Consider the following 25974-nt stretch of genomic DNA (forward strand, 5'->3'; position numbering starts at 1 on the left):
CCCGGCCCGGCCCGCCCCTCCTTCCGGGCCGCTCTGCTCCACCGCCCCCCCGGCGGCGGAACTTCCGTTCCCGAGCTCCTCCCCCGCACCGCGGCCGACTCCACCAACCTGGCGGGCGGAGGGGGCGGTGCCGGTCACGCCCCCGGCGCCGATTGGGCCGTGGCGCTGGTGGGCGTGCCGCCGGCCGGCCGATGAATGGAGGCGCCGGGGGGGAGCGCGCTGGTGGCGCGGGATGGGGTCCGGCGGTGTCGTCGTCAGCGATGGCGGCGTGTGCGGGTTCTGGCGGCGGCTGTCGGGGCCGGAGGAGCGGCGGCTGCTGGAGCTGCTCGCCTACGGGCTGGTGGCGCTGGGCGCCGTCTCCGCCCTACTGCTCCGCTTCGTTCCCATGCCCTACGGCCGGTACTCCTCGCCGCGCTTCGGCTGGCCGCTGCCCGCCCGCCCCGCCTGGGCGCTGCAGGAGCTGCCCTCCCTCCTCGTCCCGCTCGGGCTGGCCGCCTGCGGTGGGGCGGCCGCCGCCGCCTGGCCTAACCGCCTCCTCCTGGGCTGCTTCGTCGTGCACTACGCACACAGGTGCGACCCCGGGGACGGACGATCGGACGGGGTCGGGGGGGCGGGTCCGCGGCAGGCCGGGGGCCATCCGGGTAGGGGCGGCCGGCTACCGTTTCCGACGGCGGAGATCGGCGCTCTGCTGTGAATTAACCTCTATCGCTTAACGTAGCAATCGCTAACGTCTTTGCTGCAGCCGCTTTGCGGGCAGGCGCGCCGTGTTTTCACGGGAATGGAGCAGCGCTGGCGGCTCTGGTCGGGTGCTGCGTGGAGTGCTGCAGCACCTTTCAGAAACGGCACGAAAAGGGAGCGCGTGGCCCTCTAGGCACGCAGTGTGGTCTGTACCCTGTGGCCGTAGCTCTTGTGACGACCCCCGCTCAAGCAAGGACTTGACCGGGTGGACTTAAGGATGCCATCTTCCAGCAAGGGAAGTTCACTTCTGGATGCTGATATAATTCTGATACAGTGAAATAGTAGCTGCTTTCCAATCATGGCTTTCACCACAGGACTCGATGATCTTTGTGGGCCCTTTCCAGCTCACGATATTCAATGACTCATTAAAATCCTGGCAAAGTTGAGGCTGAGTGCCCCACATTGTCACGTAGTCGATGGTATCTGGGTGTTCTGTGAAACTTCTCAAGGGAAGGCAGCTTAGCTGGAGCTCGGTTAAGATTTTGCTGTTCCCTTCAAGTCATGGACAATAGTTACTGGTGATACTCAGCAAGTAATGCTGCTACCATGCTAATACGGCAGGATAGACTTGTCAGGCTAATTTTAAGCTGAGTGTGTGGCTGATATGCAGTTGTCTTCCGGTGCTTATTGCAAGAGGCTGTTGCTTTTTGACTGAAAGTATTCTGTATCCTCAGGTCAAGAGGGATGCAATGTACCGTTGGCCTGGTGGCTGACTAGCTTTGCAAACCTGGGAGTGTGTCTTTACTCCCTCCTATTCCATTCTTAAGAGTAAAGAGATTAGCTTTGGCATGGGATCTTAACTCATCCTCAGTGTCTGGGAAAAGCAAGAAGCACAAGGCAAAGCTTTGTACAGAAAGCTGAGCTGTACTGCAGTTTCTTTTCCCCAGTTGCTTATTGCTGTTGCTGGCCTAAGGGACTGTTCTGTAGGTGAACGCAGACTGGAAAAGACCTCTGTTATCCAATTCCATTCGTTGTAACGTAGTAGGCTTTAAATAATCGCATCAATGAATTTGTTACGCTTTCTTAAAAGACATTACGGTTTTGCATCCTCTGGAAACGCTCCTTTGAAGCTGTGGTCCTTGGATAGCTGGAAGACATGTGAAGAGTGCTCAGGCTTCTGTAATTCTGCTCCTATATCATTATAGATTGTAATTAAATTGATAGGTGATTGGGAGTTGGCTAGTGATGTGGGGCAGAGCACAAAAACATTCACCTGCTTTTCTTGTTTGGAGCTTGTTTGTTTACTCTCATAATCCCCTGGGAAAAGCAATCAAGGTTCCTTTCCCAAATGGGATTGCACCTGTGGATTTGTCATGTCTTTAACAGGTGTCGTGGGGTAGACCGAGATTGTCAAGGCAAAGCAGTTAATGCTTTTAAGTGACTTTTAGGGCAAGGAGGAAACTGAGCTCAGTTAGGGTAATTTCAAGGGGATTGACTTTCCCCCCCAGAAGCGCTGGTGGGTTTGGTGTAGGGATTGGGAGACCTGGCTCGTTCCAGAAAGCCTGGTGATACCACTGAAGATTTAGGAACAAAGGAGGGCAAAAATACCCCTTGCCTTTACTGCGCTGGACCAAGTAATTGTCTTGGGTACAAAGTTCAAGATTTCCGTAGTAAGGGGAGAGAGGAGTGATCTAGTAATTCCAATTAGGCAACAAAATTAACATTGAGGTGTTAAAGCGAGTGTAACTATCCTTCTGAACTGGGATCAAGGGCTCTGGACCATGGATTACAGTTTTGGACATCAGAAGTATCTTTTCTGTTTGTTAATGCAACAATTTTACTTTCCTTGTTTGCTATAGGGCGCTCATATTTCCTCTTCTGATCCGGGAAGGAAAACCAACACCGTTTTTCACTTTTGTGCTAGCGCTTCTGTTCTGTGTTTACAACGGGTACTTGCAAGGCCGAAGCTTAAGCAACTATGCAGAATACCCTTCAGGCTGGTTAAAAGATCCATGTTTCATTACAGGTGAGTTAAAACATGTTATGAGAACTTTAGGTGTAGTTTTCCTTTGTCTTCACGGAAAGAAATTATTGTTATTATAATTTTATAGTATCTTTAATCCCATTTTATAACTTTTCTCACAGTTAATTCTCTTGTTTGCTGTAGCTGGAAGCCTTTTAACCTTTTTTATTTTAGAACTGTGAACTGACACCTATCAGGAAGTGAGGTTACATTTATACTTGAAGACATGTGTATGGTTAATGGGCTAAGATGTTTAGTGGCAAAGTATTGTCTTTGCCCTATTTTTTGTTTCCTAGGCATCTACTTTTGCCTACTGTCAAAAACATGGTATCATTTTCCAAGGAAATCTTTACAGAAGGATCTTTTTGATCTTCAGATCAAAAAGAATATTTTTGCCTTGTCAGTCAGAGGCAGAATGCTGGTCTGTGTGGATCCTTGATCTGACCCAGTCCAGTTCTTGTTGTTATTCTGGAGCCGGAGCAAGTTAGTGTTTCTCCCAGATTTCTCAAGCCTTTTACAGCAAGAATAAGAAGCTTTTATCTTTATTGCAGTGTTACTGTGGATGACAATAGAGGGCCACAGTGCTAAACGCTGTCATGACTATAAGACTGAAGAAATTTAAGTTGAAATAGATTCTCTTGCCAAGATTAGGAGGCAGTACTGCTTGTGCTCTAAAAATGGAGAAATTGAGGTACAAGGGAATGACTTCAGTGGGCGCTAGGCACTTGGATATACTTGAAATTCTCTTGGTACTTTTGAAATTCCAGTCTCCTTAAATTGGAACCAACAAAAAACTGATTAAAAGATCTGTTGATCAAAACTGTTGAAGACTCTGATGCAACACAGGCTTTGTTTCCGGTGTCCTAGTTTAGTACCTTAATCAAAAGATATCTCAATACAATGCTGTAAACAAATCATGAGTCAGGAGCCATAAATCAATTCCTCCTTACTGAAAGAGCTTAAGGTAATAAGGCTGTTGCTCAGGTTTCCTTGTTTGTTTTTTTTCTTTGAGTTTCAAGGATTTCTGAAAGATGTAAATGTATAAATGATAATAGGTTCATCTGCCTTCAGTTATAAATACTTCTGTGTATGAATTAGTTTGGTTTGGGTTTGTTTGGTGGTTCTTTTTGTTTGTGTTTGGTTTTTGTTTTCAAATAATACCATTTTGGAATATATGCTTATACATATTTATTTATGCTAATTATAAGCAAAGTGTTGCTTTCATGACTATTGTAAGGCAAAATATTGCTTTAAAAAGTTATCCTGAAAACTAAGAAAGTGAAGGCTCCTGGTAAACATAGTAACCATTTTAATAGTGTTACTCGCTGGCTTTTTTGAGACTGTTATTACAATAAATCTTTAGGTATAGTTTGGCATGGCTATGAAACGGCCGAACCTAAGACTTCTTGTTTCTTTTATTCCTGTAACTAGAATATCTCTTTTTTTATAGTACACATCAACATAATCAGAACATAGCGGATATTTATCATTGTGATTTGGTATTCATCCCAACTAGGTACCTTCAAATATCTGCAGTTTATACTTGTAGCTTTGGTCAACTCAAATGCAGTAGTGCTGGGTTGTACACTGGATATTCCCTGAACAACTGGACTATTATGTTCTAGTTCTTCAAAAACATCTGGCAGTGTCTTTAAGTCTCTGTCTAAAATGACTAAAAAAAAAAAATTGAGTAGAAGGTCAGAAAATTATAATAGCAAGAAAGCGTATTTGCTGAGGGCTGACAAGGTATTTCTTCAGTCTATATTGAGTTACATGTGGAAGAGAAATGGGAGAGAGTGTACAAGTAGCAGCCAAACAAGGTTCAGCAGTTGGAAGCTGAAACGAGATAAACTTGCACTGAAGGCAGAAATCTGGAGAAGTGAGGCTGATTAACGGTCATGGTGGGAGGTTTCAAACAACTGATGTGTTCTCTGTCTGTGGAGCCTTAGTATACAGACTGACTTTTCAGATGTCTTAAGAGTTAACTCTGGGAAAGCAATAGCTTATATCTACACCAGCAATTGATTTGGAGCAGCAATACAGTTTAGATGTGGTTCCCTTATGATTTCTCTGGAGTGTGTGTTGGTTTAGTTCAGAGCAGTGAACTTCTCTGTTTTCAGAGGAAATGGAAATGTTCTGCTTCAAATGCAGTGCAACGCTTGATAAAACCATGAGCTTGCAAACCACTGTGGGAGCAACTTCATAATCTGTCAGCATGTACCTTCCACACGCATGCTAATAAAAAGCTTGTGAACTTACTAAAAGTACCTGTGATACCCTGAAGCGGTGAATGCTACAAACGGGGGCCTATGCACCTGCGTGTTTTACCCTTATGTTCTTTCCTAATCTGTCTGCACTTCTAGTTGGAAACTCCTTCCTTTGCTTGCTTTAGCTTCATCAAACCCTTTCCAGTATGCTGTGTGTCTTTTCTTACTCCTTTAAATCCCCATTCAACTACTTCCTTCTAATGTTGATGGCTAACCATGCCCTGCATCAAAACACTTTTCTTTGCAGCAGCTCTGTGAAGCGGAGCAGTACCTGTAAGTGGGAAGGTGCAGGTGACAGAACATCAGCACGTAGTCTGTTGCGTGAGGCTTTTTATCTGGCAGTCAGGCAACCAAGCCTGCCTGCCACCTCTGCTCTCTACAGAGAAGAGACACAAGGAGAGCATGGGCATTGCCCGTACCTGGACGTGGTCTCGTGACGGAGGGATGGGAGCTAGTCGGTATCTCTCCTCATATCTGCAGGCATCTGGATGCTCCAAATGATCTCGTGCCTTCTTGGAAAGACTAACCACGCAGCCTGAGCTGAGGCACTGCTCACCTGAAGTGTCTGCCAGGCACTTCCAGCACAGCTGTAGAAACTGGCCGCCGCCTGTGCCTGGGCAGCATCTTGCACTGCGTGTTCTTGAAGGCCGGGCTGGGGAGGTGAGCCAGACAGCAGTTACTATCCTGTCACTCTGAAATAGCCTGCAGAACAAGAGTAGGTCTTTTTGCGTGAGATTCTACATGGGCGAGGGTGAAGAGGGCACTGGCGCAATAGGGCGGACGTGCTCTTCTCTTGCACTAGGTCGTTTGGTAATACAGACCTAGTTACTGTCCTCCTTATGCAAGTGTTCTCCTCCTAGGAACCCAGGCCTTAATCTCCAGGTTTATCCTGATGAAGCAAAAAAGCCTCTTGAGTTTAACAGTCTCGTGAGGTCATCTATGTTGTGTGGTGCATCCTGTGGTTCAGAGAACCTACCGGAGTATGCTGTGGCTCCCTTCCTGTTCCCGTATCCATGTTTCCCTCTGGGGGAAGCCAAGTCCTGCAGGTCGTGGTGGATCACCAGCTCTTGGCTTTGCAGAGCATGGTCCTAGCCCTCGGCCACGTGAGGATCCGAGGGTGAGGACAGTGAAGTACAGAGTAAGGGCACAGGGAACGTGGTTATGCAGTACTTCAGGGGAAAGTGGTCTTCAAATTGAAGAGGGGTGCTGTGAAAACAGCCTATGTTCACCGGGTTGTTGTCCATGAAGCAGGATTTGATTGTCTCCTTCTGACATGTGGTGGTTTTCAAGTAGGAGGGGTAAAAAAGCACAAAATCAAGCTAATTTTCTACAGCAATTGGGCATTCTTAAAGCAAGCTCCAGTCTTTTTGCATTACCTGAAAAGTTCTCAGTAGTTCAGATACTAATTTGCAAACAGGTACTGATACAGAATACACTGGTAACATTCTCCAAAATTACAGTGGCATTTCAGAGAAATCAAAGGGTCTCTGATTTCCTCTCCCGAGAAATAAATTTAGTATTCTTTCTAGAACTGGTACTAACTTTCAGTACAGATTTTTCCTCATGCTAATAGTGAAATAAATTAGTAGAAATATTGTTTGCATTAAGTAGAAGTAATCTGTGTGCTTGTTAAGAAATCTCCTTTCAAATTATTGTATGGATAGAGACAATGACTTGCTTATTTAGTTGTATGAATAATATCCCTTGTTTTTCAAGGTAGTCTCAATCTTCTCTGGCAATTTGCAAATTGATACATGATCACAAATACTAAGAGAAGCAAACTCTTTTTGTGGCTGGATGCCGTGGGGATTCAAGATTCTCTGTTTGGATAGAGATCTGTTTTGAAGGAAAAAGTTAAAATGATCAGTTTTCCTAAAAGTAGAATTCAACAGCATTTGAATTACTCACCCTGTGGTTTTGAACATTGTCATTACATGAATTGGTCTGTAAATTCCTCATTACATTTATCTAATCTATCTCATGATGATGTAATTACATTGAATATATAGTTGAAAGGATTATGGTAAAATTTTACTACAGCAGACACTTTGCAAGTGGCATCTCCACACCTTGATTTCTAATGGAAACTTATGGCACGGTGCTGTATGAACAAAAGGTTCAGAAATATGCTTTTCACAGGACTAAATTCTGCTACTGGTTTTGTAATGTAAGCAGATTGTAACAAGCTAATCAAACAACATTTTTTTATTTATATAGGTAAATATGGAGAGAGCTTTCACACAGAAATGTCAGTTTCTCTGCAGAGCAGTCATTTTCTCCTAATCCATGTGGACGCAGACAGCTAGGTCCTTTATGTAAACGCAGCCCCCAAGGGATTGAGAGAGGAAAGCTGCCTATCTAGCAACTTGTTTGAGAGGCAAGGTCTGCTTACATCTGTAGCTTCGCTTTGAAATGTAGCTTAAGTCTTGGTAAAGTATACTCTGACAACCTACTCGTCTGGCAACATGGCCTCATACATCTGGATATCCACTTAGTGTCTTTGCTCTTGTACTACCGGATTTCTCTGTATTGAAGGAGAACCATCTGAAAGACTCGTTATGGGTGCAAAAAGACAAAGCTTTCTTTACCTGGTGTGTGAAGCGACTTTGCTCTAGAAGCACATCACTGACATTTTCTTTGGAATCGAAATAAAAATCAGTGACTTTGGAGGTGGATTCAAAAAAAATACAATGCATCTACCCTCAAAACACTAATCCTGTCTGCTGCTAGTAACAAAGAACGCTGCCTTTGAAGGAAAATAACATGGGTAACGTGTAGCCAAGGACTCAAAATAGAAGGGTGAAAATATTGAATTTGAATCCTAAATTCTTTTTGATTTATCCCATGCAATTACAGCAAGATATAAGCATGCAGAAAGTGACAATCTCAGTTTTCATGAAAGCCTAGTATAAATGGTAAAACCATTTTGCTGAATGACACAAGTAAATGGTGTGTGAATTCCTTCACAATTTTATTATTCCTTTGATTGCATGGAAGTCTGCTGTATATTGTCAGTAAAAAAAAAGGTGGGGGGGGAGACTGAGGTGTCTCCCTCTGGTAGGAATGAGAATGGCTGTTTCTTTCAGTGTTTAAAGCTTTAGTGTATTTGTTTTTCTATGTGGAAGTTAGGGAAATATACACAGTACATATGTATATATGCACATGCATACATTTGTTTACATAATTCTAGCAACATAAGAATAAACTTTATACTTACAGTACTATTCCTATCTAGAGACGTGTTGATTACTGTGAACTGTGCTGACTGAAGAGCTCAGTGTGGGACTGGGACTGTGCAGGATGTCACCAGAATTGCTTGTAATGCTTACATTTCTACTGCTTTGAGATAATATGCCTAATATGCAATATATAACTGTAGTTTTTCTGAACAAGCACTTTGGGTCAGTGTATTATTAAAGATAGTATTTTAAATATTTCTCCTCAGGTTTTATAGGGTGGTTGACTGGCATGGCAATCAATATTCATTCTGATCATATTCTCAGGAATCTGAGAAAACCAGGGGAAAGTGGTTACAAGATACCAAGAGGTAAGTAAAAATGGTACAGAAATTTTTGTAGCAGAAGAAGCACCTCTGATGAGGAGACGCAGAGAGAGCTGGGATTGTTCAGCCTTGAGAAGAGGAGGCTCGGGGGAATCTTATCAATGTGTATAAATACCTGATGGGTGAGAATGAAGAACAGGGAGCCGGGCTTTTCTCAGTGGTGCCCAGTGACAGGACCGGAGGCACTGGGCACAAACACATGATATTACATCTGAACACAGTTTTTGCTGTGGGGGTGGTCAAACACTGGCACAGGTTGCCCAGAGAGGTTGTGTGGTCTCCATCTGTGGAGATACTCAAAACCGGACTGGACGTGGTCCTGGGCAACTGGCTCTAGCTGCCCCTGCTTTTGATGATCTCAGGAGGTCCCTTCCAACCTAACATGATTCTGCCTAGAGGTGACCTTCTAATGCTTGGTGTCTTTTAGGGGAGGTAGTCGTTTATGATGTAAGAGGAAACTGGAAATAGCAGTTCGTTGTCTACCTGAAGAAGTGATTTCATAGTGTGGGAAATGTTTGGGGGGTTTTTTTCCTCTTAAGCCAAGTATTTGAAGGGATCTGTTTCATGATATCGTGTGGCTTGTGAGTCTGAATTTCTTGACCAACTCTGGCTGTATTTTTAGAAAGTGGTAAAAATGTAACATAGCATTCCACAACTTTTGTGAGAATCAGCAGGTGGGTGGAAGAAGACAGCCTAAATTATCATCCCAGTGTGGGGGCAGGAAAGGGGAGGCAGAAAGTACTGGGCAGCTGTGTGTGGCTGGCCCCTCTTAGGTTGTCCCATGTAGGAAGAGGGAGGGATCATAGGTAACCGGAGGGTGATGACTGCTGTGGTAAGGGAGGCACGGGGAAAAGAGGACAGAAATCCAAAGAAAGTTAGGCATTATAAATTCTGGCCTTCATGGGAAAATGGAGAATATGAAAGGATTTCTTATGGACCCTATTGAAGTGTTAAGGTTTATTGACACTTTTGGAAACATTAGACTCTTCCAGGTGTATTACACTCAGTGAGAGTAGAAAAATAAGTTACCTCTGAATTCTGCTGTTTGTCTAAGTTTTTCCTGTAGTTGTTGCTCTCTCGGGCTTTAGTGAGATTTTTTTTTTTAATAAGACTGGAAGAAATAGGTATATAAGGCAGTAGACTGTTACTTTTCACCAAGAAGGTAACTTCATAATTTTAATAGATGTAAATCCAAATGCCCATGTGAAAAATGAATATGAACATACTGTACTATGTTCAGTGTACAAAAAAGTTCTGAAGGAAATAAGATGTTATTTGCTGCATGATCAGAAGGAGTTGGTCTTTTGGATATTGCTTATCCAGTTTAAGTGCTAGAATTCTGCTTCTCTTTTGTTACAAAAGCAAAGGAATTAAAGCAAGGTCAAAACATGTCCTTTATTACATTTGGCAAATACTTGTTTGTTTAGTCCTGCTAGTAAAGCACATAATGAGATGTTATCAATTTGTATACTAACTTTGGAATTAGGGTGCAAGTTCTTATTTTATAAAATTCCCAGCAGGTGGGTACTGGTTGTTTATGCATAATTGGCTGTAAAACACATTTAACACTGACCGCCAATTATTCTTTCACTGAGTGTCAGGGCTCAAGTGGTAGAGGAACAAAAGGGCAATGCATTTTAAGCAAGAGGATAAGTTTGGAAGTTTAATTCATAATAATAATTTTGTTCATAATTGATTTAATTTCTGAAGTACTTAAAGTGTATGCTAACTAACCCTATGAGTATTTTCTGGGACTCTTAAAGGGGAGCATATTTTCTATTTTTACATATTTTAAAAAAGGTTTAGTTTATGATCAAAGAGCCAGTTTGATATCATCATTGAATAATTATTTAGAGGCATGAACTCACTTCTGATACTGGTAAATCTGCTTTTCTTTCATGATTCAAAGAGGAAAAATGCAGCTGGAGAAGGTCTGTCTTAGAATGAGGTCTGAAGTGATCCTCCATAGTACAGCTTGAACTGAAAAACACTGCCTTCAAAAAATAGGGAGACATTGGTGATGTAGCTCTTATTTGACTAACAGTAAAAGATAGCATTGGGGATCTCCTTGATTAAGGTGCTTTTAAAACAACTCTGTTTGGCTTTCAGGGGGAATGTTTGAGTATGTCAGTGGAGCCAACTTTTTTGGAGAGATCCTGGAATGGTTTGGGTTTGCCCTTGCCTGCTGCACCATTGAAAGCCTTGCATTTGCGTTGTGTACGCTTTTCATCTTGGGTTCAAGGGCAAAGCAACACCACCAGTAAGTGTTTGTGTCTTATAGTTTCTGTTGTCTCTATGCCACACTTCATTTCCATTTCACATCATCCCACCGGGATGTTGCAGAGCAAGTTTTGTGAAAGACTGCTACTTCAATGGAGGATATGATAGAGAATACTCTGAGTAATATTAAGCACTACAGAATTTCAACAGGATAGTACTGGGCATAAACACACACAGTGTACGATGAGGTGGTCAACATCGTGGATCTGTAAAGATTATAGACAAGTTTTGGAAAATTGTCTTAATTGATCACATACTATACTTTCCCTTGTGGCTCAAACTTGTTTCTATAATATTAAAATTTTGAAAATCACTCTAAAGTCTTCTGTGACAGGCACACTTTATAGTCAAGTCTATATCCTATTGTTTATAATCAAGTGTATAGACAATATGAAAACAGTTCTGGTAGATGATATTTAATAAAGTCTCTGCTCTATAATTAAACAGTCCAACTGTTAATGTACTGTATTCATAATGTGGCTTTCCTGCTAACAAAAGGATCATAGTTTGAGAAGACTTGAAAGGATTCTCTTTAAGGAGTAGCATGTTTAAAAGAATTTGAACACCTTAATCTTATTTTGGTTATTCTTAGCTTCCTGCTTTGGTTCTCATGCTGAAACTTAGAGGCATAAGAGGAAATAAACATGAATTTATCAAGGAAGTAGGTTGAAAAAAAAATCATTGCTAACTGTCTGTTAGGGCAGCCATGGCTATGTCTAGTGGGGTCTTGAAAACCTCCAGAAATTGAGGTTTTTCTGCACCTTGTTTGTAGGGTGTTCCAGGTCTGTATTACCCTCCCAGTGAACAAGTTTTTCATACTAAGCTGAACCTTCCAAGCCTGTCACCATTTCTCCTTGTTTTACCACCTGCTACTACTGAGCAGAGTCACAGAATATCTTCGGTTGGGAGGAGCATCTGAAGGTTGTCCAGTCCAGCCATCTGGTGTGACCTGCTCCAGCCAGGGCTAACCACGACGCTATACCTGGTTGCCCAGGACCTCATCCAGTTGAGTTTCAAGTGTCTCCAAGGGTGGAGGCTTCAGCACAACTCTGACAAAGCCCTGGAACAGGATTTTTCTCATTCTCGTGGGGAAGAGGGTTTTTTCCTTACGTCCAGTTGGAATTTTCCATGTTGCAACTTTTATCCCCTGCCACTTGTCCACTTGTTGTGTGCCTCCAGAAAGGGTATGGCTCTGTCTTCTCTCTAATGTCGCTGTAGGTAGTGGAAGACTGCAGTTAGATCTGCTTACTTTCCCTTCCAGGCTGAACAAGCCTAGTATCCTCAACCTCTCCTCTTGTATGTCCCAGCTATGCAGTCGTCTTAATGACCATCTGCTGGATACTTTTCCAGTTTGTGGACATCTCTATTGCACAGGAACCTGAAAACTGGAGGCAGTAATGCAGGTGCAGGCTTTCAGCCACTGAGTAGCGGAGAATAAGCACTTCCCCTGACTTGGTGGCTCTATGCTTGTTAAAGCAGGACAGTATGCAGTTAGCCTTCATCATTGCAGGGATCATTACTGACTCATGCTCAATTTGTCTAGCAGGTTGTCCACATCCTTTTGTGCAGAGCTGCTATCTAGCCAGTCAGTCTCTGGCCTGCACTTTTGCATGGGGCCATTGCATTCCAGCTGCAAGAGTTTGCATTTCTTTCATAGTTTTGATCCATTGTCTTAACTCCCAGTACCTGTAGGCAGCAGTAACAGAGCCTCTTAGTCTCTTCCCCACCAGACTAAGCAATGCCATGTTCCTCAGCCTCTCCTTGTATATTATGTTCTTCAGGCTCAAATTCCATGATTGGTTTCTGTCTGTCTTAAGCCTTGACAGTGCTGTTTCAGAGCTCTTGACTTACAGAGCATTATGAAAAGCTAAATGTTGTTAAAGGAAGTAATTTGCACTAAAGGAAAAATGCATAAAAATGGAAGAGGGGTGCAGAAAAAACCCAACTAAAAATAGCAAATCCATGTAAGTGAAGAAATATTTTCGTGTAGTCTGTTTAGTTTGAAAAACTGTCGTGGTTTAACCCCAGCCAGCAACTAAGCACCACGCAGCTGCTCACTCACTCCCCCCCCATCCAGTGGGATGGGGGAGAAAATCGGGAAAAGAAGTAAAACTCGTGGGTTGAGATAAGAACAGTTTAATAGAACAGAAAAGGAGAAACTGATAATGATAACACTAATAAAATGACAACAGCAGTAATAAAAGGATTGGAATGTACAAATGATGCGCAGGACAATTGCTCACCACCTGCTGACCGACACCCAGCCAGTCCCCGAGCGGCGAATCCCTGCCCCCCACTTCCCAGTTCCTAAACTAGATGGGACGTCACATGGTATGGAATACACTGTTGGCCAGTTTGGGTCAGGTGCCCTGGCTGGGCATGAGAAGCTGAAAAATCCTTGACTCTAGTCTAAACACTACTGAGCAACAACTGAAAACATCAGCGTTATCGATATTCTTCACATACTGAACTCAAAACACAGCACTGTACCAGCTACTAGGAAGACAGTTAACTCTATCCCAGCTGAAACCAGGACAAAAACTTAGAATAAATGACTGAAAAGGATAAATAGTGTAATGCTGGTATTCCACAGCTGCAGGTTAATGTGCATTGCATCTTTTGTTCCCTGCTTATTCCAGCTTTGATCTTGCAGTTAGCTATTGATATGAATACCTGCAGCTTTGAAGCTAATTCTTTTTTTTTATTTTAGAGAAGCAGAAGAGTAAATATTTGAAAATGGGAGTAAATGTGTTTGTTATATAAGATGGCCAGACAAATAATAACACTTGGTATCACTATGCATTTATTCTTTTAAAATTGTCTGGGTTTTAAAATAGTGATGGACTTTGAGGGTGATTAGCAGTAAGGCTAGTGTAATATTTGTCACATTCAGTTCAATTATCCAAATCCTGACTGGAACTGAAGATGTTTCTATCCAGAACAGGACTGTCAAACATATGTTGAAGTATCCCTTGCTTCCACATGAAGTCATTATACAATTTGACATGTTATCCCCTTGAATGTTTTTGATTTTCTTTTTTCCCTTCTACTTCTAAAATGCAAATACTCAGGATGCATAACTACATACATTTTGCAACAACAGACTACTCCTTCCCTAGCTGCTCTCACCACATCTGTTGGTTTGATTTCCCATTGCTGGCAGCAGTAACTTTCTTTCACTGTAGTTGGTGATTAGATGTCATTAGGATGAGTGTGGTAAATGGCAGTTTTCTGTCCAGAGTAGGTTCTAAAGGCATTTTTGGGGGGTTGTAGCCAGAAAATATATGGATTACATTGAATGCATTGTACCATTACTTAATTTCCTCAACAGCATTTTGAAGACTCAGTACTCATCAGATTTCTCTCTTTGTTTTTCAGATGGTACCTTGAGAAATTTGAAGACTACCCAAAGAACAGAAAAATTGTGATCCCATTTGTGTACTGAGCTGTACTTTTAACACCGTTTTTGAAATGAATGTGTTTTGTAACAGCTAACACTTTACAGGTGTTGGCCGGTTGACGGCATACTCTGATCATCACTGTGACAAAGCCTTTGCATCAGTGCTACTATTAGTTACTGCTTTTCCTCTTAATAAAAACCAGAATCTGATGGACAGGGTGAATAGGAACAGAAATGCTTTTTCCAACAGTGGAGCACGATCATAAATACATTAGGCACTGTGTTTGAATTCACATCGTGGAAAGTATTGTACAGGACTTCTGGTACTTTCTTTTCTGCCTATGCAGGCTTCTGCTGTTCCCACTTGATCTAGCCAGACTGTGCTGAGGATTGTGCCGTGAGCCCAGTCACACTCACTGCAGTCTGGATGGGGTGTTCTGCCTGTTATTTGTCTGCATGCACAAATGGGGTTGACTTTTTTTGCCTTGCCTTCTTAATCCTTTCTTCCCCCCACCTGCATTTTCTGGAGAACTGATGATGATGCAGATGAAGGACATGAGATGAGACTAGCTGCTGTTAGGTGAGAGAGAGTGTTCTTCCTCCTCTTTGCACTCTTACACAGCAATGGACAGTGGGTAGGTAATACTTAATGCCATTTACATTAACAGTTGTAGTGCTGCCTTTCCCAAATAATAGATAAGACTGTCATCTACCTCTCAAATTTGATGACTGTCTCAATATTCAATACATGTTTTCCTGCTCAACCCTGTTTGTGGAAGGCGTTCTTTATTTGCAATACTTAGGCCAGTCTATCACTGTTAACAATTGTGTAATGTTTTCTAGCTTTATAAAAAAACCTTAAGATTTTTACAAAATTCTCTTACTATGCTGTTTAAAAAAAAATCAAGTGTCTTCCTTTTCCTGTTGAGAACAGTCTAGATTACTTTATATTCCAAAAATCTGGAATCTTTTAGTGCTGTTTGCTTTATTAATGTCAGTTCTCATACACCCATGTTTTTCTCCCAAAGGACTCCAGGAGGATTTCAGAAACATGATGGCATCCCAAGTGTACTGACTTTTGAGTTTCAGGCACATCTGTGTCCTTTGCATGCTTGTGGTATTAAAGAATTTTTTAGAATAGCTGAAAAAAATAATCTAGGAAATTCTACAGAAAACTTAAAAAACCCAAACACAACATGAACAAAAAACCCCCAAACCAACAACCAAATAATAATTAAAAAACAAAACCCCAAACAAATAAACAAAAATCCCCAAACCTTTCCACAAAACCCCAAAACTCTGCTGCTAATATACTTTAGAAATCAATGGAAATCAAAGTTTTGCCAAGTGTCTTCTGATCTGTTTACGCTGTATATGTTGGGTTATGTTCTTCAAAACAAATTGGTAATATAATTTTGCCAGATGCTGAGTTTTCCAGTATGGTATTGCAGTAAGCTTTGTCTAGAGCTCAAAATTCTGTCTTTGCTGTTGAGTTACACTGCTGTAGTAATCAAAGTCATGTATCTGATGAACTTTACCTTTAAAATTTTAGTTATTACTTTAAAGATAGTACATTCAGGAAATGGGCTGTGAAAAAGGACTTTGTGACCCAAGCTTCTGCTTAACAGTTGTTTCTTCCTCCTCTCCTTCCTGCCATGTTTATACAGTCCTTACTGCACTGAAGTCTTGGCTATCAGTAAGGATTTATTCAGTGGTGTGAAGAATTTTTTGTTACACTTCTATCATTATTGACTGAAATAGTCAAAGGAAGGAGGGGAGACGAACTGGCAGTCCTACAGTGATAACTTACCTACGGCTAAGCCCTTGGACTGTCAGTTCCTCCTCATAGTGTTTGTCTGGGATGACCGATCCTGCTTTCAGCTGATATCCCACAAGTCCAGCTTTGGGAGAACATAGGAATACCCGTTCCTTTGATGCCAGTGTCATTACTTGATTCTCAAATTGTTTAATCACTTCTTTAGTTTTGACATCTTTTCTTAGTGTTTTACAGGATGTTTGAGGCTTCCCCTGTTGTTTTTGTTATCACACTATCATTTGACATTTGATCCTAGTTGTTTTGATGAACAATAAGTCATGAAGTTCCCTGGGGAGAGGATGGTGGAGAGGATGATTTACTCCTCAGTGCTAAAGTGGAGTTAGTAGACAATAAAAGTTCAATAGGATCACTTAAAGCATATTCTGAAGAGAAGTTTGGAAACCTGGTCTTATATATCGAGATATTTCTAAACCCTATATCAAATTCCTGTGGCAGTTTTTAAAATCTTGGTATCTAAATCATCCAGCTATCAAAATCTGTTTTAGGGGAAAAAATACAGGATTCAGAAAGCACTATCTACTTGAGGTGTTTAAATACTTGCACCGTTTATGATGAATTAATATCTTATATCTTTAGGGATATTTGTTAAAAAATGACTAATGGGACAACCAACCAATAAAAAAGATCTGGCTGTGGCACTTTAGTCTCAAATGCATCACCACCTTTTTTTTTTTTCCTTTTATGAAAAGGCAAAGATTCTCTTAATAGTAAACAGCGAGAGAAACTGCTTAGTGTTCAGTTTGTCTCCTTACGTTCAAGAGCTGTAGTTCTCTAGTCAGTAGTATTTATCATAGTTTACAGAAAATTTGTACTGATGCCTCAGTTTTGCTCTGGTGCTATGCTGCTAAATATTTATCTTGACTAAAGGTTCAGCTGGTTTGCTCACATAATGTTCATTTATGGTCTACCTATAGCAGGATGGGGATCTGAAATGTGATGCTCTGACAGCTTATCCATGTTCTTTCTCTTGTTACAGAAAAGGAAAAGCTAAGGTCTATGGGATGTGAATGTCAGTGTGTTTAGAAATTGTAGTTAATTGGATTATAAAGAAAGAAGAAAAAAGAACAGAGAAGAAGGTTTTGTTCTTTGTGTGTTTATATTTTGTATTCTCATTATACTGCTGGAACCTTCCTTAAGTAAAGTACAGCATTTATTTGAGGCAGTTCATTAGAGTGCAAGTCTTACAATGAGCGGCTGAGGGACCTGGGGTTGTTCAGCCTGGAGAAACGGAGGCTGAGACCTGAAAGGAGGTTGTAACAAGGTGGGTACTGGTCTCTTCTATCAAGTAAGAAGTGACAGGACAAGAGGAAACAGCCTCAAGTTGCTCCAGGGCAGGTTTAGATTGGATATTAGGAAAAAAATTCTTCACCAAAAGGGTTGTCAAGCACTGCAACAGGCACTGCTTAGGGAAGTGGTTGAGTCACCATCCCTGGAGGATTTAAAAGATGTGTAGATGTGGTGCTTAGGGACATGGTTTAGTGGTGGACTTGGCCGTGCTAGGTTCATGGTTGCACTTGATGATCTTAAGGGTCTTTTCCAACCTAAACAATTCTATGATTCTTGCATTTCAAGACCAAGGTACACTGATGAAAAGCATATGATCAATTTGGTCAAATGCTAGAACTGCCTTTTGTTTAAACAATATCCCATTTATTTGTCATACTTCACTTGTGCTCTCTTCCCCTTTCAGCAGCTTTGACAGAATTTTTCTGTTTGAAAATATGATACTGAAAAATTTTTCTTGCAGATACATAGTGTGAAAGTAAACTCTGTTCTGCCTGTTCCAGAAGGAGAAAACATGTATGCTTGTTATTGGATGTAATATCTGTAACAACTTTTAACAGAGATACTTCTCTTCAGACTGCCTATATCTTTCCCCTAAATCCCCTACTAATAAAATATGGTTTGCAGTGTCTGTCTTGAATACTTTTTTTTCTGTTAGTAACCCTTGCTATAACTTGTGGAGGTTGACCAAGGCTTTTGTACCAGTGACTCCATTATCCTAAATGAGGTCTTGAGGACTGTAATAGTAAGGTTGTATTAGAATAACCTAGATGAATAGGTGAACTTGAGGAGATGCACTCAAAAAAGAAGTTATTAAAAGTCACAAGATAAATTTGTCTAGTGATACATTCTTAATTATGTAAAACAAAGTACGTAGCTGGGATGTTCTACACTTGCAGTTAGAGCAAAGATTGACAGAAACAGAGGCTACTCCTTTGGGTTCTGCTGCTGCTGCTAGGTCATGGTGAACTTTTCATTTGGAGCAACTGTAGCACCTGCCATTTCAACTATTTGAATTGTGGTTCAGCAGCATATTGGTTTTTTGAGCAATGAAGATAGTGTACAAATGACTTGTCGTACAAACTTGTATGCTTTCAGCAGGCAAGAAATCCTGAGTGCCTACCACAGAGTTTTTATGCCATGTTTGGGAAAAAACACCTCTAACAAACACCTATTTGTTAATTTAAATAAATTAATAATTTTAGTATGAGAATGTCCCAGCCTGTTCTGTGCTACTAAGTTTTACCACTAGCAGTTGCATTTGTTAGGGCAGCCTTTCACACATACATCAGTCTGTTTTGTGAGGAAAAGAGACCTCTGAGTAAAATTGCATCACTTTTTACAGTGATGCAATGTATCTATCAGCATGTACCTGCCCATGTGCCCCCACAAAAACACATGTGAGGAAGCAATTGTGGAAATTCCCATTGCAAGACAGCTGAAGGGATAAGCCTAAAACAAGGTTTGCATCTGAGAGAGTTGCACAACTGCAACTTGCTGTTGGGCTTCTTGGCGGGGGGGGGGCGGGGGCGGGGAAGGGTTTTGTACATCCCTTGCTTGATTTCCCATGTTTGCTTTGAAAGCAAAACCAATACATTCTGTTTTGTTGTGTACAAGTGGATGGTGGAAGCAACAGGTTATTTGTTCACAGAGATGAAAGAATACCTATATGATGATTGGTGCCACATTTGGTATAATGCTTCTCCAGGGATGATGCATTACCAGTGTGCTAGCGAGAGCCTTGCAGTGATGTTGTTTGTCCCTGCTCCCTAATACTTGCAGCTTCTCCTTTTGGAAATGCCTGTCTACCTGTCCGGTTCCTGAGAGGATGTGGGTGGCTGGATCTGAAGAGGGAGCACTCGTGAAGCCACGTGTTCCAGTTGCTCTGGGAGGGAGCACTCCAGTTCTCCTGGGCTGTTGAAAGGGAAAACCAGTACAAACTTAAACTTCTACCAGAAAAGAAAGCCGTGTGATCATATCCGTGAACTGGGGTTCAGATGTTGAGCAGCACTGTCAAGACTAAATAAAGGCCTGTCTGTCGTGGGCTAGCAGAAACTGGCCCAGGTACCTGCTATTACTGTGTCTTGCTGGCTGCTGAACTGGGTTGCGATCCAAACTTTTCAATCTGTACCGGTGAACAGTTCGAGAGGGTTCCAGCTATGCCCCCCCCCCAAGCATTGTGTTTGCTGCAGGAGACCAAAAGCCAGATGCGATGTGAAGCCAGAATTTTGCTAATATGCAAGTGGCCTTGGGAGGAATCCCTGTGAGAAAGAAACCTGTGGCACTAATGCAGATTTGCAGGATTTTAATGTTTTGCAAGGGCAAATATGTTTCCTCTTTCATTCTCTGCCTGCTTCTTTGAAAAATGGTGGCTGTTATTGGAACAGGAGAACTGCCTTGAAAGCCCCCAACTGTATTTTGAAATTGTTCAAGCGTTAAAGCAGAGTCATTAATATATACTAACATCAGTAACCAAAGATAAAACCACTCTTTAGGATGCTTCAAATAATTCTTGAAAATTTTACTAGGCCTCGGAACCAAAGACTAATAGATTAAACTTAATATTTAGCATAAAACAACACAGTATGTGATCATTACTGATAGAATAAAGTAATACTAGGAAAAGTAGTTTAGAAAATACGAATAGCTATGCAGACAGCATACAGCAGCATAGTCTTATGAATAGAAAGCTAAATGACCAAGAAAAAATGAGCTGGGATATTTTCATGAGCAAAAAGAGAACTAGTTTGTTGATGAATAGGATATAATTTTTATTAATTTTACGTTGAGATAAGGTAATATATTTGATTACTCAGACTGTGATAATTTCATATTAGTCATTAAAATAGTAAAGGAAAAATCTGGTGCTATGCATTGAACCTGTGGTCACCCAGAGGTTCCCATCTGAAGACACTTAAAACCCTCCTTGAAACACGATCTCTAAGTGCGGATCAGTTAGGTAAGGTTTTTCTGCCTCAGTAGTTTAATTCCCAGTAAGTGTTCCCTAAGAAGTGTTCCTGTAGCATTATTCCTGGACATAATTTTTAGATCCATGGCTTAGAGTGGTAAGGAGGAGGGTGTCATGGAGCATGTGGCAGCAGCCCTTCTTATCTGAGCCATGCTTGTCGAATTGAGCACAGCTTTCTTGTTGCTTCCTAATGTGTTCTCAGCAATGTCTCCAAGAAGATACACTTAAATCTCTCAGAGTTGTTTCTGAGAAGGGAGGCCATTTGGCCCGATGAGGTAGAAGACGTCTAACACAGCTCTGACGAGGTACTGTTGGAGTGATCAGGATGGAAGCACCTGCGACACAGCACGCCTTCTCACCCACCAAATCTCACCAGACAAAAATAAAACATGCTTGTGAAACTTGAGTTTCTCTCTCTAACTAGGAAAGTCCACTGAGGTAGATTTGTATGTATATTATTTTGTTTTTAACTCACTCATTTTATAAGTTCACCTTTTTTTGTTTTGTTTTGTTTTGTTTTAAAATGATCAGTCCACTTTCTAATAAAACTAGATATAAAAAAAAATCAGGTTCCATTCAAAATTTCCGTACCCATGATATAAGATTCTCTCAGTTCTCAACTTGTTACTTCCTTTGCTCACTGAGGTCTGGTGTCCTCATTAGATAGTGTGTGGCTATTGCTGGTGGAAGAGTTTCTTCCTCTGATTTCTGTTCCCTTTGTAAATTAGTCCCTGCAACATTCTGCTTTGTTGATTTGCTGTCCTTTAAAATCTTCGTTAAAAGTATCTATTTTTTCCTTTGTGCTGTTCAGTGTCTTTGCTATTATGCTGTAACTTCCTCTAATATATATGCTTTTTATAAAACACATTGTTCCTGTTGCTATCAAATTTTCTTATGAATCGTTATTTGCTCCTGATAAGTCAAATGTTTATGCACGTTTGTCGTGGGTTGACCCTGGCTGGATGCCAGATGCCCACCCAGCTGCTCTGTAACTCCCCTCCTCAGCTGGACAGGGGGGAGAAAAAATACAATGAAAGGCTTGTGGGTTGAGATAAGGACAGGGATATGACTCGCCAATTACTGTCACAGGCAAAACAGACTCCACTTGGGAAAATTAATTTATTGCCAATCAAAAGTCAGAGTAGGGTAATGAGAAATAAAATCAAATCTGAAAACACCTTCCTCCCACCCCTCCCTCCTTCTCAGGCACAGCTTCACTCCCGGTTTTCTCCACCTCCTCCCTCGACAGCAGCGCAGGGGGATGGGGAATGGAGGTTGGGCTCAGTTCATCACATGTTGTCTCTGCTGCTCCTTCCTCCTCAGGGATAGGACTCCTCACTATTCCCCTGCTCCAGCATGGGGTTGTGAGACAGTCCTTTATGAACTTCTCCAACGTGGGTCCTTCCCACGGGATGCAGTTCTTCATGAACTGCTCCAGCATGGGTCCCTTCCCTGGGCTGCAGTCCTTCAGACACAGCCTGCTCCAGTGTGGATCCCCCGTGGGGTCACAAGTCCTGCCAGCAAACCTGCTCCAGCCTGGGCTCCTCTCTCCACGGGGCCACAGGTCCTGCCAGGAGCCTGCTCCAGCGTGGGCTTCCCATGGGGTCACAGCCTCCTTCGGGCACCCACCTGCTCCAGCATGGGGTCCTCCTTTCTGGGCTGCAGGTGGAGATCTGCTCCACCGTGGACCTCTCTGGGCTGCAGGGGGACAGCCTGCCTCACCGTGGTCTTCCCAAAGGGCTGCAGGGGAATCTCTGCTCCGGCAGCTGGAGCATCTCCTCATCCTCCTTCTGCACTGACCTGGGGTCTGCAGGGCTGGGGCTCTCACATATGCTCACTCCTTTCTTCCAGCTGCTGTTGCACAGCAACTTTTTCCCCCTTCTTAAATACATTATTCCAGAGGTGCTACCACTGTCACTAATGGGCTCGGCCTTGGCCAGTGGCAGGTCCATCCCGGAGCCGGCTGGCATTGACTCCGTCGGACATGGGGGAAACTCCTACCAGTTTCTCACAGAAGCCACCCCTGTAGCCACAATAGGGGTCACTGGATGAAAGATACTTGAAAATCATTCATCGTGCTTGGTCATCTCTAATGCTCCTTCTGTTTCTTGACTAATGAGATCTAACTTTTATAACACATTTTTTGCCCCGAATTAATTTCCTGTTAGGCAAATACATTTCCCTTAGCGATCTGAAATGGTGACATAAATACAAATTCTACTTTACAACCATTTGCACAAACAGAATTACTGTCTGATGTTCACACAAGGAATTTAACTTTATCCGCTTCCCAGAAGTACTCATACGTGAAAATCACTATAACACGGCCTGGCCCATATATGCAGGCTGAGCAGAGGGGCCTTCCAAACATCAATAGAAAGCAAAGCAAGTGAGACTGCGGCCAGCTAGGGAAGCAAGCTTCTGTAAGTCACTCCCATGACTTTGTATTAGTATGTCATTACTATTCTCATTAGTATGACAGTATTAATCTCTGTCTGGAAAATAACTATGGAGAAAAGATTGCTTACTGAAGCAAAGTTTTAGTTTGTTGTTTTTTACTTCGTTGTGTTTTTTTTTCAAATAATATCAAGGCTCTTTAACACAGAATTGTTAGTGTTTGTGCTGATGAATTCTAGGCAAAGCACTATTTACAGGAGGAGCAGAAAGGGAAGTGCTGGTACTGACCAGAAACAGAGTTTGGTCCTACATTTATTAGTGATTTGCAACTTAAATATGTTCTAAAGTACATGATTGTAGCATAAGATGTAGCGGGAAAATACAAAATACAAAGCACAGCTGTATTGTTTATAGAGGCTGTTTTCCATAACACCGTATGTTTCAGCCTAGGGAAGTATGCCTCCATGGGCATTTCGAACAGCAGCCTTTGAATGGGCTTTCATTTTAAGTAAATCTGTTTTCTTAAAGGCTCTCCAGCAAGCATTTGGCATAGATATTAGTGAAGTCTCCAGGTAATTTTGATCCATGGGAACAAGGTCTCTTACCTCTGGTAACCTCTGTATAAATTCCTCCAGAGAAACGTACTTCCTTTTTCTGCTTCCTGCTCCAACAGCAAGGCCAGCTGTTTGGCAGCCAGGCTGGGCACTCAGCCAGAGCTCTACTTGATCTAGAAAAGGTTTTTATCTTTCCTAATGTACACTGTAAATATTTTGTTCTGGCAGATCTGATTTGAAACTTTCCTGGGTGATTGATGAGATCTGCCCTGAGACATCACAGACCACTTCTTCAGTGTGAGTAACTGCAGATGTAACTTCTGTGAGATCAAAACATTTTGTCCCTAATTCCTCCTCGGTTCCATGTGGCCCAAATGAGGGAGTTCAAAATGAACAAGAGAGTTTGAATCAGGCCCAGCAAAGAATTATGCCATGCAGTAGAAATGGCAAGAAATTGTTCTTAGCAGCTGCACAGAAAGCCAAGGCAGAGCTGTCTATCCCATAAATGGCACAATCAATGTCAAACCACTTCCACCCTGTCTCGTAGCCCTATGCCAGAGCCATTGCCAGCACCAGGCAATAGGATCCTTATGGCCAGGTTAAAAGTGGTGCATTATGCACTGTAACCTGTTGTCGACAAGAAACATATCACACTCAGGGCAGGGGACAGATTTCCCTTGTCACAAGGATGCAGAATGTAGAAAACAGCAGGAAGAAATACAGGGCAAAAGGTGAAAGAGGCAGCTTCCACATCCTCAGGACAGCAGTTGTAGACAGATCCCATAGATTTATGCAATGGCACTCTTGAAGCATCCCACTGGACAGTATGGGGTATAGACTGGTACTGTGTATTGTTCTCACAGGTAAGTTAAGAAAGAGAACGGCCAAGAGAGAGTCTCCACTAGAGGTGCAGAGGGACTGGTCAATCTATACAAACAAGGAGCTAGAGGAGGATGAATGTATCATGTAGGAATTGGCTGAGTCCCTGATACAGCATCCCATGAGAACACCACTGTCAGAAGGGATAGTCTCTGGACAGCATGACCTAGACCATCAACAAGGGAAGGAATCAACAGAAGCATTTGAAAAACATGGCAATGACGTTGTCAGAGAAGCACTTTTCAACCAGTGAGTGATATATGTGTACAGTTGGAAAGGGCAGTAGCATGGCTTTATGCTCAGAATCACTTCTGTGGAGTTGTCTGCATGGCCAGTCTCACTTAATGTCTCCTAATTTATGGTAGATAAACTGAGCAAATAAGAGGCAGAGACTACACAAGAATTATTCATTCAATGCATTTTGTTCTACAGTTTTCTCCCACCATGCAAGACTCATTGGCGGCACGGATCTTAACTCGCCACACTGGTAGCCACATGGCTTAGCTGCGTTCTGAGAATTTTGCACAATCGTAAAAACCTTGAGGTTTAGATTGTGTTAATGTCTGTCACCTTCTCAGTACATGCTCAAGAGATTATTTCCATCCAGCAAAAATAGGTGTCATGAACCATGTCTGTCACCACCTCATGAGGAACCACATGGGATAAACTTCATAGATTGATCTCACCAGGCAGCTCTGAATGAGAAAACAGCTACAGCCTGGTGATGAAAAGAGGCTCTCCAGGTCCCACTAGGCAGCTCTAGAGCCACAAGCGCATCTGTCTTATGTCCAAATTAACTTGTTTCCAATGAGAAGGAGGACTATGCATCCTTGTCACCACACCGAAAGAAAAAGACAGCTGAGCAAGTTTTGTGTTTCTGTGAACAGAACAAGTACTCCATCTACCTGCTCCATGACATCAGTCAATACCACACCACGAACTCTGCCAGAGACTCTGCAAGAAAAGAGTATCCCATCGTGAGCTTCATCCAGCAGCAACTATGACAAACAAACAAACAGCTTCTCATTAGAATTGTAGTACTGGAGGCCAGACTGTTTGAAGGGAGGCTCCTGGCTGCAGGGCAGTCAGACCTCTCACTGCCATTGCAGATACCTGTCACGTTCACTGCCGATACTCACAGACAGGAGATACAGGCACTGCCATCACAAGGGGCCTTTGGGATCTTCAGGTATGGTCTGTTCATTTACAGTCTTCAGGATCCCAAAGGCATGTCTGTTCCACTGCATGTGCATAAGGTCCCAGGATTTTCGAAATGCTACTGACAAATTGACGAAGTTCTGGGGAAGTCCCAGCTGATCTCTGTCCACAGTCTGTCCATGGACTGGAAAGAACTGATGGCGAGGCTGTTTACTATGTCTCAAGGGAGGCAGAGGAAGCTGTAAAGTGCTATACGGTTCCAGTATTGAGCTAGGAGGATTTGGTGCAAGAAAGTTGGAGTGCTGGTAGAAAGTCTGTGGGAGAGGTGTCTGAAGACTGTTCTGTGGGTCCCTGGCCTTGACTTTAGCTCCTTCAGAGGGCAAACAGCAAATGCGTGTGCTGGCGGATGAGTCAGCGCTCTGCCAGTTTTCCTGCCCCCCCGACCAACACCCGCATCTGTGCCCTCCTCTGTTTTCCTTATTCCTAGTCCAGGTCTTTCTCTACATCAGACTAAATGTTCAGCCATGCTCTCTTACTGACTCACACTTTTCCCTTCCTTGCTCCTATCCGCATTCTAAAGGACCTGCTGAACTGTATTATTCTTTCCTATCAGTCCCTATCTAATCTATCCTACAGCTGCTGCACATTAGTGTTTCCTAGAAACCCTGCCAAAAAATCTTGCTCTCC

The 25974-nt window shown here is 42.4% G+C and overlaps 1 protein-coding gene across 1 annotated transcript; it reads left to right on the forward strand.

Annotated features, from left to right (window-relative positions):
- Positions 1-232: 232 nt before the first annotated feature.
- Positions 233-14255, forward strand: SRD5A1 (steroid-5-alpha-reductase, alpha polypeptide 1 (3-oxo-5 alpha-steroid delta 4-dehydrogenase alpha 1)). Its single transcript, XM_010571468.1, has 5 exons — positions 233-570; positions 2538-2704; positions 8414-8515; positions 10640-10790; positions 14189-14255. The coding sequence occupies exons 1-5, from the start codon at positions 233-235 to the stop codon at positions 14253-14255; spliced, it is 825 nt and encodes a 274-aa protein (XP_010569770.1).
- Positions 14256-25974: the final 11719 nt, after the last annotated feature.

Source organism: Haliaeetus leucocephalus, unplaced genomic scaffold (genome assembly GCF_000737465.1).
Source record: "Haliaeetus leucocephalus isolate CR32 unplaced genomic scaffold, Haliaeetus_leucocephalus-4.0 Scaffold328, whole genome shotgun sequence".
NCBI lineage: Eukaryota > Metazoa > Chordata > Aves > Accipitriformes > Accipitridae > Haliaeetus > Haliaeetus leucocephalus.

What these genes read in the sequence shown, in the direction of transcription:
- SRD5A1 (XM_010571468.1), top strand. Translation starts at nt 233, where the DNA reads ATGGGGTCCGGCGGTGTCGTCGTCAGCGATGGCGGCGTGTGCGGGTTC. An exon ending in GTCGTGCACTACGCACACAG is followed by an intron (nt 571 to 2,537) that starts GTGCGACCCCGG and finishes TGTTTGCTATAG; the next exon opens with GGCGCTCATATTTCCTCTTC. An exon ending in AGATCCATGTTTCATTACAG is followed by an intron (nt 2,705 to 8,413) that starts GTGAGTTAAAAC and finishes ATTTCTCCTCAG; the next exon opens with GTTTTATAGGGTGGTTGACT.